Source organism: Pan troglodytes, chromosome 23 (assembly GCF_028858775.2).
Source record: "Pan troglodytes isolate AG18354 chromosome 23, NHGRI_mPanTro3-v2.0_pri, whole genome shotgun sequence".
Lineage (NCBI taxonomy): Eukaryota > Metazoa > Chordata > Mammalia > Primates > Hominidae > Pan > Pan troglodytes.
The window spans coordinates 48,226,916-48,243,925 of NC_086016.1; the positions used below are offsets into that span (position 1 = coordinate 48,226,916).

At 51.7% G+C, this 17,010-nt stretch overlaps 2 protein-coding genes across 13 annotated transcripts in view; one reads left to right on the plus strand and one right to left on the minus strand.

Moving 5' to 3' along the window:
• Positions 1-1,069, plus strand: part of PPARA (peroxisome proliferator activated receptor alpha) — an 81,272-nt gene extending 80,203 nt beyond the window's left edge. For all 7 annotated transcript variants that reach the window (XM_009438608.5, XM_001136470.8, XM_009438609.5 and 4 more), the window contains one exon: positions 332-1,069. In XM_009438608.5, coding sequence (XP_009436883.1) covers positions 332-576 — 245 coding nt within the window. In that variant the 3' untranslated portion in view covers positions 577-1,069. The remainder of the gene's footprint in view (positions 1-331) is intronic.
• An 8,100-nt stretch (positions 1,070-9,169) lies between these two features.
• CDPF1 (cysteine rich DPF motif domain containing 1) lies at positions 9,170-15,976 on the minus strand. Of its 6 annotated transcripts, none has more exons than XM_003953908.6 (4): positions 15,417-15,976; positions 13,319-13,431; positions 12,258-12,369; positions 9,170-10,386 (listed from the first exon to the last, which is right to left on the minus strand). In XM_003953908.6, exons 2-4 carry the CDS (start codon positions 13,429-13,431, stop codon positions 10,240-10,242), a joined length of 372 nt encoding a protein of 123 aa, XP_003953957.2. In that variant the 5' UTR covers positions 15,417-15,976; the 3' UTR covers positions 9,170-10,239. The 6 variants fall into 6 exon arrangements, with proteins under 6 accessions (XP_003953957.2, XP_009436888.1, XP_063664171.1 ...); XM_009438613.5 differs by having other exon boundaries at positions 12,258-12,409; positions 15,417-15,728; XM_063808101.1 differs by having other exon boundaries at positions 12,273-12,369; positions 15,417-15,483.
• Positions 15,977-17,010: the final 1,034 nt, after the last annotated feature.

A 17,010-nucleotide genomic window follows, 5' to 3' on the forward strand; every position in this document is an offset into this window, starting at 1 on the left:
TCCTCCTACTAGCTCTAATTTTTCTCCCTGACAGGTGGTCATCAGGTAAATCACAAGTGAAAAGGCCGCACCATAAGGTGTACTTAGGGCACTATTGCCGCCTAGTAGTATGAATATTTAGGAAAGAGTACTGGTCCTGTCTGTCCCTACTTCACCTATTGACTTTGGAAAAACCTATGTCTATCTTCCAGTCAAGTTGACAATATCTAAAGGCAGCTCAGTTTTTTTCTAAGAAAGGCCACATAAAATAGGCATGTTTGGTTCCTGAAACCGATAAGCAGTTCTTGGGTGATTATCACACTCAAACCTCTCTCTCTTCTTTCGAGACTAGATCGTCCTGGCCTTCTAAACGTAGGACACATTGAAAAAATGCAGGAGGGTATTGTACATGTGCTCAGACTCCACCTGCAGAGCAACCACCCGGACGATATCTTTCTCTTCCCAAAACTTCTTCAAAAAATGGCAGACCTCCGGCAGCTGGTGACGGAGCATGCGCAGCTGGTGCAGATCATCAAGAAGGAGTCGGATGCTGCGCTGCACCCGCTACTGCAGGAGATCTACAGGGACATGTACTGAGTTCCTTCAGATCAGCCACACCTTTTCCAGGAGTTCTGAAGCTGACAGCACTACAAAGGAGACGGGGGAGCAGCACGATTTTGCACAAATATCCACCACTTTAACCTTAGAGCTTGGACAGTCTGAGCTGTAGGTAACCGGCATATTATTCCATATCTTTGTTTTAACGAGTACTTCTAAGAGCATAGAACTCAAATGCTGGGGGTAGGTGGCTAATCTCAGGACTGGGAAGATTACGGCGAATTATGCTCAATGGTCTGATTTTAACTCACCCGATGTTAATCAATGCACATTGCTTTAGATCACATTCGTGATTTACCATTTAATTAACTGGTAACCTCAAAATTCGTGGCCTGTCTTCCCATTCACCCCGCTTTTGACTATTGTGCTCCTTTATAATTCTGAAAACTAATCAGCACTTTTTAACAATGTTTATAATCCTATAAGTCTAGATGTATCCAAAGGTGAAGTATGTAAAAAGCAGCAAAATATTTATTTCAAAGACTTCACTTCTGTTTCCTGAATCTAAAGAAAGACAACATGCTGCTTTTTAATCATAGGATGGAGAATTTTAAAGAACTGTTTGGGCCAGGCACAGTGGCTCATACTTGTAATCCCAGCACTTTGGGAGGCCGAGGCGGGTGGATCACAAGGTCAGGAGATCGATACCATCCTGGCCAACATGGTGAAACCCTGTCTCTACTAAAAATACAAAAATTAGCCGGGTGTGGTGGCACATGCCTGTAATCCCAGCTACTCGGGAAGCTGAGGCAGGAGAATTGCTTGAACCAGGGAGTTGGAGGTTGCAGTGAGCTAAGATTGCACCACTGCACTCCAGCCTGGTGACAGAACGAGACTCTGTCTTAAAAAAAAAAAAAAAAACTGTTAGATAAGCTATCAAAATGCAGCTGTTGTTTTGTTTTTGGCTCACTGTTTTCGTGGTTGTAACTAATATGTGGAAAGGCCCATTTCCAGGTTTGCGTAGAAGAGCCCAGAAAACAGAGTCTCAAGACCCCCGCTCTGGACTGTCATAAGCTAGCGCCCGTGGTAAGCGGGACGAGACAAGCTCCCGAAGCCCGCCAGCTTCCTGCTCCACTCAGCTCCGTCCAGTCAACCTGAACCCACCCAGTCCAGCTGTCTGTGGGAATGGTGGTGTTCTTAGGGACAGACTGACACCTTACTTGTCAGTGTTCCTCCGGGCCCCATTTGGCAGCTCCCGTATCTTTTGTTATGTTGCTTTTAAAGATATGATGTTTCATTGTTTTAACTCTTGGTGACAGTAGATGCTCTCTGGAGCGCAGATGAGGCACATGTGTCTTCATAGCCTGGGCTGGGTGGGAGCCAGTCCCCCTGCGGATCGAGAGAGGGGGTAGAGTCTTCTTCAAATGGCAGTTTTACTTCAAATGGCAGATTTCACAAGAGTTGGTTATTTTTTACAATGGTTTAGGTTGTTAAGTCTCCTTTGTATGTAAGGTAGTTTTTTCAACATCTAAAATTTTTGTTTTAGCCTTCAAAACCAACTTACCAGCCTCAGTCCAGCTGGGAAGGCAGCGTTGATTATGGCAGTTTGTCAAGAATATATGGACCTGGAAACACTTTCTCTCTCTGTCCACCTGGTAGATAAATTGTCCTGTTGAGAATTTTTAGATCTGGACTGGAACTGCCAGGACCACCGCCTCCAGGGAGTCGCTGGGCACCTGGAGGTATCGTCGATGCCTCTCCCCCATCTTTAGAAAAGTTGGCTCTTCTGAGGTCATTATTATTTTAAGAATGATTAGGATTGATAAGGGTCCCATGACCAGCATTATGAAAATGCGAGAGTGGGAAGGACACAGTGTGAGACTTCCACTAGAAAAAAGTGAAAGTTAGGGTTAGGACATCCTTTTTTAAAAATTACAAATTTAGTCCGTTTTGGTTTTTGTAATCAGGCTAGGCGCAGTGGCTCACACATGGAATCCCAGCACTTTGGGAGGCTGAGGTGCGAAGATCACTTGAGCCCAGGAGTTCAAGACCAGCCTAGGCAACATAGCAAGACCCTGTCTGTACACAAAATTTAAAAATTAGTTCATCGGGGTGGCACACACCTGTAGTCCCAGCTACTCTGCAGGCTGAGGTGGGAGGATTGCTTGAACCCAGGAGGTCGAGGCTGCAGTGAGCTGTGATCTCACCACTGCATTCCAGCCTGGGTGACAGAGTTAGATTCCACCCTCTCCCACCCCCGCAAAAAAAAAAAAAAAAAAAAGATGCAATCAAAGGGGCTGTTGGCCAGCAATGGCAGCAGCAGCAGCAGGCAGTCTGCCCAAGTGTCTTAGGAACCAAAAGCAAATAAAAGTGTTTCCATATATGCCACCAGCCAAGTGGCCATCCTAATTCAGAAAGAAGCTAGCCTTTGAGTGTCATGGTGCATCCGTTTCAGTATTATTTCCTAAAATGAGAAGCCCCTATGTCAACAAGATCCAGGGGCTGGAGCCCAATGCCAAGCCTGTGTTGTCCCCAACGACCCTGCAGCTGCTCGCTCTGATGTACCCTGTGCCATTCAAGGAGATGTGGTCCAGGAAAGTGAGCCTCATGGTTTTCAGAGAAGTCATTGTTCTGTTTACATTTTCATAAAACCTGTTTAAAATAGCTCCCCGTCTCAGGCTTTCAGCAGTAACAGTGAGCTGACTGGCAAGTTCGATGTTAGCTCCCGGGACACTCAGCAGCGATGGTGAGCATTTGGTTTCCTTAAGGCCCAGCAAGACTTCCAGGGACATCTCTGGTGAAGCCAGAATGGAGACACCAGTGACCTCAGGCTGAAAGTCACTCGACATTGGTCTCTTGTGTTGATAGGGAAGGAAATCAGGCATTCCTATTTCTTTAAATAACAAAACCACTAATTGCCACTCAATGCTGGAATATTTTGGGTCACCTAATCATAGATTTCTCAGGGCATCAATACTCAAATATAGGCTGATTATGCCCCAGTTCAAATGGGAACTATTAACAGAGTGCATTTCTTGCTTGCTGGGTTTCAACAGACATCAGCCAAAAGAACAAAAGAGATGTCAGGACAGATTCCAGGAGTGTCGGAGCACATGTGTGGCACCCGCTCCCTCTGGCAGCGAATGTAGGAAGTCGCCAAATTTACCCACTCTTCAACAAGTCATTGTTTAAACACGGTTTTTCATTTTCTCAACTTTTAATAGCAAAAAGTGCCAAAGTCCTCAGAGACCAAACAGCCTTGGTCTACCGTGCTGACCAGGGTGAAGGCACGGCGAGGGACTCCTCCCAGACGTGCCTCTTGTGTGCCAGCTGGCTGTGGCTCGGGAGCAGACGCAGGCCTCCCCACTGTCCAGGGGAGCCTGGCGGCGCATCCCTCCTCTCCCACCTCCTGGCACTTCCAGCTGGGTGTCCCACATGTTGGATTCTGTCCCCACCACACTTCCAGAGACCAGAGAACTGTGCAGGCCTACGTCCGTTTGGATGAATTGTCAAAACAAGATGCTTCCAGTTACAGCGGCAGGAGCGGGACTGGGAGCACGGGCTGACGGCTGCTGGTGCCTTTCTTCCCACCTCGCTTGCCTGTTTCCGCTTGACCTTTCCTCCAGCTCCGATGAGAAGAGTATAAAGCATCTTCCTAATGGGTGTGTTTGCTATACGAACATAATGGACGTGAAGTGGGGCAGAAACCCAGAACTCAGCATTCAAGGATGCCCAGGAGAGCTGTCCCTGTTTTAAAGAGCTGTGTTTTGTTTTGTTTTGCATTTAGAGAGCAGACAAGGCACCCTTCTGCTGCGCTGATGCGTTTCTTACACTGGGCCATTTTAGACCCCCAGGGAAACAGCCTTCCTGGAGCATTGTCTGGAGGTTCCAGGGACAGGGCAGCCTCCCAGAGCTGAGCAAGAGCTCAAGGTACAAATGAGAGATTTGTTATACCGTGAGAAGTCAACAACTTAGCCACCACTTCCCCGCAATGGACCATGTAACAAATACCTCAGCAGGCTCTGCAAAAGGCCATGCTAGAGCTGAGGCGCACACCCTGTGGCCTCTGTAGTTAGGGCAGGTGGGATGGAGACTCCTCGAGTGCACACACCTGAGCCTGCCCACACACAGGGGAGCAGCATCTCGTATGACGTCTGGAAGGAACTTCGGTTGTGTAAAGGGAGCCTTGAAGATACGTGCAAAAGGTGCTACCCCAATTTGGTGAAACTGACATTGGGCACGTCTTGGGCTTAGGAGAAGCGGCCGATGGTCCCGGCCTGCAGTGACAAACCCCCCTCCCCGCACCGCCCCCAGCACCCCCTCTCCTCTTCACCTCTTCCTGCTGGCCATGCGGAAGCCACTTCCTCAAAGAGACCCTACCAGACGCGGATGGAAACAGATGCACCAAAGCAAGCCCTGATGAAACCGCAACCTCCTAAGGTCTGTCTCCTCTGAACTTGCACCTGGGCCTCTCTGTGTTTGGTTCCAAGCACTTCCCACCTCAAACTCCCATTTTCAAACCACTGTATCTCTGCGCACATCTGATACTTACCAGCCGCATACATGATGGAGGGTTTTTTGGTCCTGATCCAGTGGCCACACCTGTCTTTGAAATGTCTCACTGAACTCCAGTTTTAAAATAGATTCATTGCTTCAACACAGCAAGCCCAATGCACCCAGCTAAGACTGGCTTGACCGACAGCCTGGCCTTTGGTGGGGGGCTTCCTGGGGCCTGGGGAAAGCTGGCCACCTTCAACAGCTGGTACCTCTTCAACAGTGTGGCCTTTCAAAATGCAGATGCCACCAGGAGAACATGCCCACAGCTCACCACCTATGGATGCCATGGCTCTGGGCAGCTTTCAAAGCAGGTTCCTGTGGTCTCCTCAGCTGTTTGAGGGGGTAACAGCAAATCAGCCTCCATTTTAAAATGAAAACACCAGCCTCCAGATGTAGGGCCTGCTGGGTGTTGCTAGCCGCTGGTCCCCAGGCACGGTGCACTTTCTCCACCTCCTGCAGCCTCCCTGTTGTTTCTAGACTCTTACACCTGGTGAGTGCAAGGACAGGTGACCCAGGGGCCTGCAGCCTTGTCCTCAGCTCCCATCTCCTGGACTGCCAGCCTCACCCTCTGCAGTTAGCATGGTTGGCCTGATGCAGGGATCCTGAGGGATTACTTTTTAGACCTTCTTTCACATTCAGAAAAGTGGTATAGATTCAGGAGAGGCAAGAAAATTATGCTGTCCATAGAAGTCACCCATGAAGACTGATGCCACCACCTGAAGGCTCATGATTGTTAAAAATGTCCACGGGAACCTCTCGTCCACAGGAGGTTTGTCTCAACACTTCCCATTTTTACGGCATTGGCATTGCCAAGCATGGGGAAGTATCCGCTCTTCTCATGTTAAAAGTGGCCCAGCTTTTCTTAACTCAGTCCAAGCTGACTTGTTTAGCTGCACTGGAATTTCTTACCAACCAAATATTTGCATCGAGCAAAGGGGGCTGTGTGCACCTCCCTAATGGCAGCGATGATGGCTGCTGTCATTCAAGCCCATCTTCAGACGTCACAGTCTGGAAGTGAAATGTCCACAAATATCTGTGGCAGAAAAGGCTATACGGACCACCCAGTTGTGCTGCAGCTTTACAGAGCAAGGAAGGGTTGTGGCAAATAAATGATTAACCTGCCTCGACTGTGCTGAGGGCAACCAAGGCCACCTCACCAAAGGATTATTTGATGCCATTAAATCATCCCGTGACCTTCCTGCTTCCGAGTCCATGGCCTTTACCCAGGGCATGTACTCCCCTGAGAGGCCTTCTGCCTAGAAAGATCTATGACTGGGTTGCAACGGTTGAGGTCTAGGTTTTTGCTGGGATTTAGATATTTTCAGGCGCCATTTTGACAGCATTCAGGAAAACGGTTATTGACCCCATAGACTAGGGTAAGAATAAAGGCAATAAATTTGGTCTGACTCAGAATATAGGAGATCCATATATTTCTCTGGAAACCACAGTATACACTAAAATGTGAAATTGAAGGTTTTGTTAAAAAGAAAAAGATAATGAGCTTCATGCTTTGTTTAATTACATAATGATTTCCATTACGCTATTTCTGTGAAATGCAGCAGGTTCTTAAACGTTATTTCAGTGGCATGGGCTGGAAGCTTATCACAAAAAGCCATGTGTGTGGCCTTATCAGAACAGAAAGAGACAGGCTGGTGCCCAAGGCTGCTGCCTGCTCCACCTTTTGCCAGCTCTGGACATCTGAGGACGTCCCTGCAGATCTGGAATGGGGCCCTCAACTGACCATTTGCTTCTCAGAATTTCAGTTTGAGACATGAGAGGTATCATCAGTTACTTTTCTCCCCCCAGAGAAACCCTTTTGTGAGGGGAGAGGAGCTATGGAATGTGGTTCAGCTGAAACACATACAACTGCATCCTTTTGGAGTCCTTTGCCAACAAAAACAGACCAACAGACCAGATGGTGTCCATGTTCAATATCATGTCTTGATGGACGCAGCTGATGACCTCAAATACTTGAGTGGTCTCATGGCTGTTAGATGGATTATTTGAAAAAAAAAAAAAGAGAGAGAAAAAATAATTGATTTTTACATCAGAGATAGCAAACTAAGACCTGGGGAGGGGGGTCAGCTTTTATTTTATTTTATTTTTTTTAAGTTTGCTAGTTGGGTCAAATGTGAGGAGGAGGGAGTCTACCTGCCACCTCTTCTCTTGCCCCTCTTCTGCCCACACATCCAGCATCCAAAATCCATTCATTTAATGAATTGATAAAGTGCCATGCAAACTGGTGCACAAACAGGCCCCCAGTCCACCCAGCCTGGCTCCTAGGAAAAGTGGTGACCGGGCGTGGGGGGCCATGCCGCAGGCCTGGGACACAGTCGGGCACCTTCCCCGGCCCCCCAGGCCTTGGCTGTGCCTCAAGTCAGAGAGGGTCAGCCTTCAGGCCCCGGAGAGGAGTGACTGGCCGATCATTTCACAATAAAATCACTCACTTTTGGCAACTTCACTTTTTTTAAGGCACAGTCAGTTCCTTTTTCATGTACCTCACAAAAGATGAAGACCATGTAGTACTCTTTTTGGTAAAGTTACAGTGTTCATGTTAAATATCACTTTTTTCTACATTGTGTGGTAAAAAGAACTATGTTAATAGCTATATCTTAAATACTGTGATTTGAGTTTTTGAAAAATATCCTAATACAAATATTTTACTAACTTACAATCATTCATCTAATAACAAACATTTGGATTCTTTTGAAATCAGTGTTAATTGACTCATATTCTTAAAAGCCTGGCTCTTGACCCTATTGGAAACACAAAGGAAGCTGAAATCAAACATCTAAAATACACTACGCACACACACACAGCTTTTCATTTCTCCTGAGCCATGCAGAATTTACTTTCAATGTGGAAATCTGTTCCCTTTACCACACTGTATATGCACAGAGCACAGGAGAGGCTATCACTAGTCACTTCCACCAGCGAGGCCTTAGACTCCGTGTTAGAGGCCACCGATTTCATACAACAGTGTTTCGCTAAAGACCCTTCACTATTCTTGTTTAGTAAATAGCTGTCTGCTCTTCAGGGAACTGTTACCTATGGGTTATTACCAAAGAACGCTGGTAATTGGAAATGTCCTGATGGAAATTCTTTGCACGTGCCGGTTCTCTGGCATCCTCCAGGTGGCCCAACCCAAAGCAGAAAGCAGAAACCACAGACCCTGTGAGTCTCCCCATACCTTGTTTCCAATAACTTGGCAAAACTTCTCAGTGCATATTGGTTACACCCTCTGGGATTCATAATGCCATTAGGCTAAAACCCTAAGAGAGAGGGTTGACAGAAACACACGCGAGAATGAGGCAGATCCCAGAGCAAGGACTGGGCCCAGTCTCTCCACATGTGCTCTACTAGTGAGTGCCTTATACTCTCAGTATTTTGGGGCTTACAGCTTCTTATTTGTGCTAAACAGGTGCAGTTCCAAAGTAGGAACTGCCACACAGGCCCCAGCATCCTCTCTCCAACTTCATACCTCTCCTGGTGGGGGGAGCGGGCATCCAGGACCTCCAGAATCAAGGGTGTGCAGAGAAGAGTGAAAGTAATTTTTCTAGTCACATGAACTGATTGGCTCCAGGCAATTAGAAAATGGCTATAAAATAACCTTAATTTTTAAAAAAATTTTGGGTCTTCATTTTCCTATTAGGAGACTGAACTGACCACATGTATTGATTTATATCCTGAATATATGGGAACTTCTGTGTTTGGGATGTCCTACTGTAAGACTGATGAATGTACAGAGTTAATTTCAGGGTACAGTTTTGCCTTAATGGTTTTTAAAAAATAAACTATTTTTTAAAATTTTTTGGTGAGTTTTGAGTGATGCTGCGAGATGGACTGTTTGGTCTAAAAGAACCAAGTCCCCAGCTGTGGGGTCCGCCCTCCGCCAGAACAGTCCCTGCGCCCCTCATGGAGGCTGTCTCCACCTGCACAGTCCCTTTTGTGTCCTTCAACATACAGAATGGATCAAGGACAATCTGGCTCCGGAATACGACATCCTTTCGTCTGAAGTCACCTACAATGGGAACTTTTAAAGCAGTGAGCATCTTAAAGTCCATCAGTGCACAAGTCAGTAAAAACTCTTTATTCATTCCTTCATGTGACAGTTGGCCTTGAGTAGTTACAAAGACAGAGCAGTTCCTGCCTCTCAGAATTCTAAGCAGACATTCCAGAGCTCACAGATCAGTGTCCCACCAGCTGCTACCCTGGAAGCTTCAGGGAGATGGGGAGCCTGGAGTAGGGGGTGCTGCAGGAACCCCCGGCAGGCAGTGGGGCCAGGCTTCACAGGCACCCAGGGCTGAGTGCGAGATGGCAGGGGGCAAGCAGGCAGGCAGTGGGATGGTCTTGAGGTGTGGGGTGAGGGCAGGAAGCCCACGGCATTCCTGACTTGGAATCGAGAGAGACAGAACGGAGGGGCCCGAGCTGAAGCCAGAGTCTGAGGGAACTGGAGAGGCTAGAAGCCAGCACTCAGCTTCCCAGGAGACCCCAACTATTGCCGGGCCAAGTGTCCAGGGAGAACGTCGGGTATCCAAATGTTTCAGTGGAAGATTCCTTTTCCAAACATGAGCTGGTTCTTTGGGTTTTTAATTATAAACATAATACATGGTCGAGGTTAAAAACATTTTCCAAGCACCACATAAGGATATGAAATAAAAATTCTATACCCCTCTAGACCTTCCAGACTGGCTCCAGAAGGAGCTGCTGTCAGTGATTTTCCTTACAGAGAGACCACTGCAGCCACCTACAGTGCACCATGGCCCCGACACAGTGTGGCATCTCCCCCCACATGCACCTGCACGCAGCCTCTTAGGAGCTGCCCTGCTGAAGGAGGTCATCCCTCTCAGTCACATCTGAGCAGCACTCACTCAGGCCTGGGCCCTGAGGGGCATGTGGGGGGACCTGGCCGGGTTCCTGGCTGTGTCTTGTCTGGCATCTGCCTTTGGGCTACCCTCTTGCTACAGCTCCCTGGGCCTGTGGCTGCTCCAAGCTGGACTCCAGCTCCCCTGGGCTGCAGTGCTGCTCCCAATGGTCCAGAAACAAGGCCAGGCATGGTGGCTACCAGCTCAGCAGCATCCCCGGCGCAGGCTGGCCCAGGAGCTCTGTGCAGGGTGCCGCCCGATGACCTAGCCCCAGTTGCACTCACATCCGAGAACCGGGCTGGCTGGGGGTCCTCTTTGATGGAGCTTTCCTTTTCTCCAAGTCTTGCCGAATTTCCTGAGGAAAAGCACTGATGTTCTCCCGGACACAAGGGAGGCAGAATCTCTTGGAGTAGAATAAACTGCATTCCTTAAAGAAGTGGACAAGGATGGAGGCTGAGTATCCTGGGAACATGGTGCAGCTCCTCCCAGGGGCCAGCCCTTCCCACACTTGGGGGGCTGGGCTGGGGCCCCAGCATGCACAGTGTGGGCAGGTGGCCAGAGCTAGACCAGCAAGAGGGAGAGCCAGGCCTGAGGGCCTGGCAGGGTGTCCAGGAGAAAAGCAATGCAGGCCTGGGCTACCCTGGGTGGGAACAGCTGGGATGGGACAGAAAGACTCTGGGGCCTGCTCTGCTCCATCACGGGGCAGTGACAACAATGGAAAGGTGGAGCACAGGCCATGCCCCGAAAATCCCAGAGTCCTCCCCTCCCAGCTATCACAGCACGAACAGTGGCCACCTGGTGCTGGGAGCGGCAGGGGACAGGAAGGACAGCCCCACAGACCGAAGACGCCATGGACGAGCCAGCTAGTCTGGGCAGGAGGCCAGAACTGTCCAGCCATGTCCGCTCTCCTCTCTCTTACACACTAGAACTCCCGAGATTCATCACGGTGCACAGCATGTGGCTAAGAATGACATTCCCCAGCCCCCTCTGTAACTGGGCATCGCCATGTGACTCAGGCTGGTTAGGGGTGTCAGCAACTGTGTGTGCCACCTCCTGGTCATGCCCTTTGAAGGAATGGACTGTGCTCTCACATCCCTTCCCGCTGCCTGGGATGCAGATATGATGGTGGGAGCTGCCACAGCCACAAGGGACCCAAATAGAGACTCTGCTGAAGACAACAGGGGTGCCCTTCCAGCCAAGGCCACCAGTTCTGGACTCTTACATAGGAGAAAGTAAGTAAATAACTATTTGCTTTACTTAGGCCACTCTTATTTTTGGTGTCTGTCTGTTCTTAAAGCTTAGTGTGCTCGCAAACATAAGGCTGCCCTCCTGCAGTCCTTAGAAAACACCCTTCGCCATGGAGATCCACTCACTAACAACCTACTGTTTAAACAAACAAAGCTGCAGACTTGTGGTACCTGCGTGCGCCCCCCACCCCCGCCACCCCGCTGCTCACGAAGAGCAGCCCAAGGCCAAGGTGTTGCATTCAAGACCTCCACCTCCCCACCTGGCCCACCCACCTTTGCAGTCTTCTTTTCCCAGCTTCTCCTGGACCACCAGCTCCTCCATGAGCCTCAGATACTCCCATGCCACACTGCGGAGGCTCCTCCCACCCTGGCCCATCTCGTCCCCCTGGCTATTGATACAGCTCCCCTTTGCGCGTGTCGACCTGTGGCAGATGCTCAGGGACTTCTCAGACTCTGGGGTCACTCTGAGTACACTGGGCACGCTGTGAAAGCCACACTGCTCCACTTCCATCCGTCCTTGGGTTTTCAGCTACCCAGGTGAACCTGGCCCACCCAGCCTCTCTGAAGCTCAGTTCCCTCATCTATAAAATGGGTGGAATATAATACTGCTTTACCTGACTAAGGGGCAGGACTGAATGAAGCCTCAGCAGTAAAACAGGTCCCAAGCACAGGACCTGGCACACAACAAGTGCTCATGAAAGGACAGTCCCTTCTCCTGGAGATCCCTCCAAGAACATCTAGAAAGTAAGTCACCATCCTGGTGAGAGGGAGCACAAGGACTGTCTGCACTGTTGGTGGGAAGGGGAGGAACCCTGAGGGGCCACTGGGGTGGGTGCAGAGCCACCAATTACCTATTTCTATTCCTACACCAGGCTGAGACCCTCTAACTGACCCTAGCTTGCCCTCTCACCTCTCCCCTTCATCAGCTGAGGGGCCCCATCTATAATGGGGTGAACCCGCTGGTCCCTCTCTCCCAGCCCTCCCTACCCAGGGAGAGCTCCAGGATAACCACAGCAAGGACAGGTGGCCCCAGCCCACACTGCTTACCCACCGGGCCCACACACACCAGCCTGCTGCACAAACTGCAGCACGAGCCGAGGACCAGGAATCTGTCCTTGTCGGAGGTGAAGGGATCCTTCATGACATAGCTTTCCTCCAGGAGGCTGCAGGAGAGTGATGCCGGCGTCAGAACAGCCCAAATCTCTGCCGTCGGAAAATCAGCCATGACCTATGGCCAGGCAGCAGCAGCCTGCACCTCTGCAGGGCCTGCATACCTGCGTGGGCTCATCAGGGCAGGGGACTAGGCCACCCGTGCTGCAGGGCAGTGACAGAAAGGATCAGCAACTGGGGCCACACTGGCACTGAAATTGAACCTGCTCTCACCTCTGTAACAGCCATGGTAGAGAGAACCCCTTGTTCTCAGCCAAAAGCAGGGCTGCTGCAACATGGGCCCCCAGACCCTGACTGATTCACCAGAGTGGGGGCACAAGGCTGCCATCTGAATACCCCAGGCCTCCCTACACCCCAAGCCACACCCTCACAGCCCCTGGAAGCCAGCTGGCCTCATGCTACACATCAGAATGAGACCCCAGGGTGACATGATGACACTCAGGCTCCTGGTCAGCACAGGGATGACAGCCAGAAGGAAAAAGCCATGCCCCTGCCACTGCATCCCATGTGAGTAACACACCGGCCAGCTTTCCAACAAAGTGGCATTTGATGAAGGACAAGCTGGAGGTCAAGAGATAAGCCCCCGGACCCACTGGCTCTAATCCAGGTCTGCAAGGGAGACAGGCCTCCCATTAAGAAAGTGTCATGGCAAGGGTGCAGCCCCAAAGGGGGAGGCCACCACAGGTCCCCCAGCTACTGAGCTGCTCCCCCACAGCTAGAGCAGGTATTGGACTCTGGGCTAGGTGTGGAGGAAGGTTCTGGAAGAGTCAGACCTCAAGCCTTGCCCAGGCCTCCAGAGATTACACCGGAAGCATTCAGAGCCTGGCCAGGGTGGGGCCTAAAGCGCCACACCTGAGCCAGCTGTCAGACCTAGGCACACCACCCACCAACCAGCACTGGGCACAGGCCTCCCCGGCACTGGCCCAAAAGGCATGCACTCACACCATCGACTGGGTGTTGGGGGGCTTCTGTCCCACATAGCTGTACGGAGCTGTCAAGGTACAGAGTTCACACTCAAACACTCCCAGAGGACGGCACTCTGCATGGGACGCCATCTGCAAGATCAAGAGATGGGGTGTCCCTGGGTCACAGGCTTTCTCAGGAATCCTGCCCCTTTCTCAGCTATGAAGACCCTAATCATATAGTCCTAGGACAGTTTCTTGCTTCCCCACCGTACCCTTTTCTCTATCCCCGGCTGAAACAGGTTTTCACCGGTGCCCAGAGTGACAGGATTTGCTGTCCATATTCCAATGGTTTAAGGTTTTTGTACTGCTAGAGAGAAGGATCCAGACAGGATCGAGCCAGAGCAGCCATCTCTTCTTCCAGGTCTGCACCACGGTAAAAGCGTTCTGGTCTCCTGCTCTGCCCCATTCTTTACCACAAGCCCCCAGTGAACGCTGGTGGAGAAGGGCCCAGAGTGGGTGCAAAATCTCCTGTTTCTGCTGCTCCTAGAAGCTCTATGCCCTCACATTAGTCCACACGTGGTGTGGACATTAGAACTGTTTTCTTGACCAGGCGCAGTGGCTCATGCCTGTAATCCCAGCACTTTGGGAGGCCAAGGCAGGCGGATCACGAGGTCAGGAGATCGAGACCATCTAGCTAACATGGTGAAACCCCGCCTCTACTAAAAATACAAAAAATTAGCCAGGCGTGGTGGCGGGCGCCTATAGTCTCAGCTACATGGGAGTCTGAGGCAGGAGAATGGCGTGAACCCAGGAGACGGAGCTTGCAGTGAGCCGAGATCGCGTCACTGCACTCCAGCCTGGGAGACAGCGAGACTCCATCTCAAAAAACAAACAAACAAAAAAACTGTTTTCTTATCTGCTTGTATGGAACCCCCTTCTCATGTTCATGGTTGGGTCTTGGAGGCCTCTCTTTCCTTAGATTTCTGGCTAAATGGCTGCCATCTGATGGGTTCATCAAAAGTTACAATTTTGCTGATTACCCAGCTCCTTCTTTGACTATGGAATCAAGTACGACATTATCAGCTGGCCCCTAGCTCTTGGCTGTGACCTCCCCTCGCCTGAACTGAGCATGGTGTATAAAGGCGTATCAAATGCGATGGGTTTCCCCACTGGGTGTCCCCAGATGCAACTCCAGGAAGCATGGGTTACCAGTGACTTTAAAAGTTAAGTCTGGCCCGGTGTGGTTGCTCATACCTGTAATCCCAGCACTCTGGTAGCCAGAGGCGGGCGGATTACCTGAGGTCAGGAGTTCAAGACCAACCTAGCCAACATGGCGAAACCCCATCTCTACTAAAAGTACAAAAATTAGCCGAGCATAGTGGCGGGTGCCTGTAATCCCAGCTACTTAGGAGGCTGAGGCAGGGGAATCACTTGAACCTAGGAGGCGGAGATTGCAGTGAGCCGAGATTGTGCCACTGTACTCCAGGCTGGGCGACAGGGCGAGACTCCTTCTCAAAAAAATAAAAATAAAAATAAAATAAAATAAAATATTAGCCGGGCGTGGGTGCGGGCGCCTCTAATCTCATCTACTCAGGAGACTGAGGTAGGAGAATCGCTTGGGGGGGGGGGGGGGCGGGGAGCGGGGGCTGGGGGGGCGGAGGTTGCGGTGAGCCGAGATCGCGCCACTGCATTCCAGCCTGGGCGACAGAGCGAGACTGTGTCTCAAAACAAAACAAAACAAAAGTTACGATCGATCGCGGGTGTGCGTGAACCTGATCCCGCTTCTCTTCTGCACACCGGGGCGTCCTAGGCCCCTGCCGAGGCTCCTGGGGGCGGCGCCTGTGAACAGGGACGGCTGAGCGGGTCCGGGGGTGCTGGTGGTCCCCGCGAGCCTCCGCCTGCCCTCTGTCGCCCCAGCGCTGCCCGAGGTCAGGGGGGACAGTCCCGTGAGGCCCACACCCCGCTTCTCGGTCCCGTCCCCAAAGCTGAGAGCGGCTGCGCCGACTCCTGGCGCTTGGAACCCAGCAGGCCACGCCGGCGCGGAACTCAGTCCCGGCGAGCGGGAGGCACCCTGAGGCAGCGCAGGGAAGGGCCACAGCACGCTCGCCCCAGTCAGTCTGCCACCTCGAACTCACCGCCGCCCTCGTCCCACGGCTCCGCGTCCAAGGCGCCTGAGCGGCCCCGCCCCACCGCGGCCCGGCCAACCCCAGTGCAGTCGCAGACGCAGGCGCGGAGCGGGGGCGGGACCTCGCGGTGGTTTTCCGCCTCTGCCTTGCTTTTCCGGTCGCCGCGGTCCTCTGCGCGGGATGTGGCTCTGAGCTTCGGGGTAGTCCGCGAGGCTGGGTTCCGTGCTGAGGGGCGTCGCGTCTGGCCGTGCGCTGCGGGAGCGCGCGGGCCTGGCCTGCTGTCCTGGCCGCTGCGAGGCGCTCAGCTTCTTTCTGAGTGTTCCGCCGGGTTCGACAGGGTCGAGGTCGCCGGCGCGCGGCTCCCGGATAACTGAGGGGCGCGAGGGCGCCTCCAGCCTCCCACCTGCCCTCCCGCGCCGCGGACTAGGCTGCCAGTCTACCCCACCGGGACGTCTGCCCCCGCACGCAGGAGGGGGTGTGTCGGCCCAACGGGGTCTCAGGACCTGTCCGTGCTTCTCCAAAGCCCACGTCGCCTGCGGCGCCCCTCGGGTCTGCGCCGCGTTCTCCTTTAGCCTCCCGGGCCTCTCCGCTGCCCCTCGCCCCCAGGCACCAGCCACACCTGCTTCCTTCTGTTCCCGCCCGTGGCCTCTGACACGCCGTGCCCTGGACCCGAAATGCCCGCCCCACTCCTGGAGCCTCCGGTGTGTGAGAGGCACCTTTCCTTGGGGTCAGGGGCCCGGACTCTGAAGCCGGCCTGGCTTTGCCTGTGGGCCCCAATCCTCCCAGCTCGGGTCCCTCGCCCCAGCCGCCGCGGGCCGTCACCTGTGCTTTGGGGACGACAGGGTGGCCACCCTCCTTCCCCCAAAGATTTGAGGGTTTTGGTCCACGCGGGAGGAGGTCTGCCTGTGCCACCAGCCGGCAGCCTTTCACATGCTGTTGCGTTACGGGGCCCTCTGTGACCTTTCCCTAGGCCGAGGGGTGCTTCGTCTCTGTTCCTGAGAGACCAGAATTTCTTCTTAGTTTGTCAAGCCACATCTGTAGGAATGTTGCCAAGTTGCAGCAGGCTGGGGTCTGGGACTTGCTCCTTTGGCGAATTGAGAAGTAAGGATATAGAAGGCATTTTAGCACTAATGGAAACCAGAACCACTCTTAGACCTGGGCAAGAGGGGCCCCGGAAATTAGCAAGCAATTAGCAAGCAGCTGGATTTCGATGACCACTGTACTTAGAGCAACGGCATTCGATTCGTTGGATCATTTCAAAGATGACATACTGGGTTGTTTTTTTGTTTCTGGCGGTGTCTAAAGATGGAACATCTTGAAGCATTTTGAATTTGACCTGTGGCTACCCTCAGATACAATGATGGTAACCCCATGAGTGCTGTTAAAGCAATTTGACTTATTGTAGACAGGTTAACACATGAGATGCGTTAAAAGAGTTAAGTGAAATAATAGGCAGCATTCAAAGAGCAAATCGTGGTCTTTGGCAGAAAATAGAGTTAATTTTGTATTTGAGCTGTCTAGTTATTACAATTAGAAAAAGTTTTAAAGAATCCAAAAGGATTTAAAATATTGCATAAAGTTTTAGGAGAAAATGGTTTCCAAA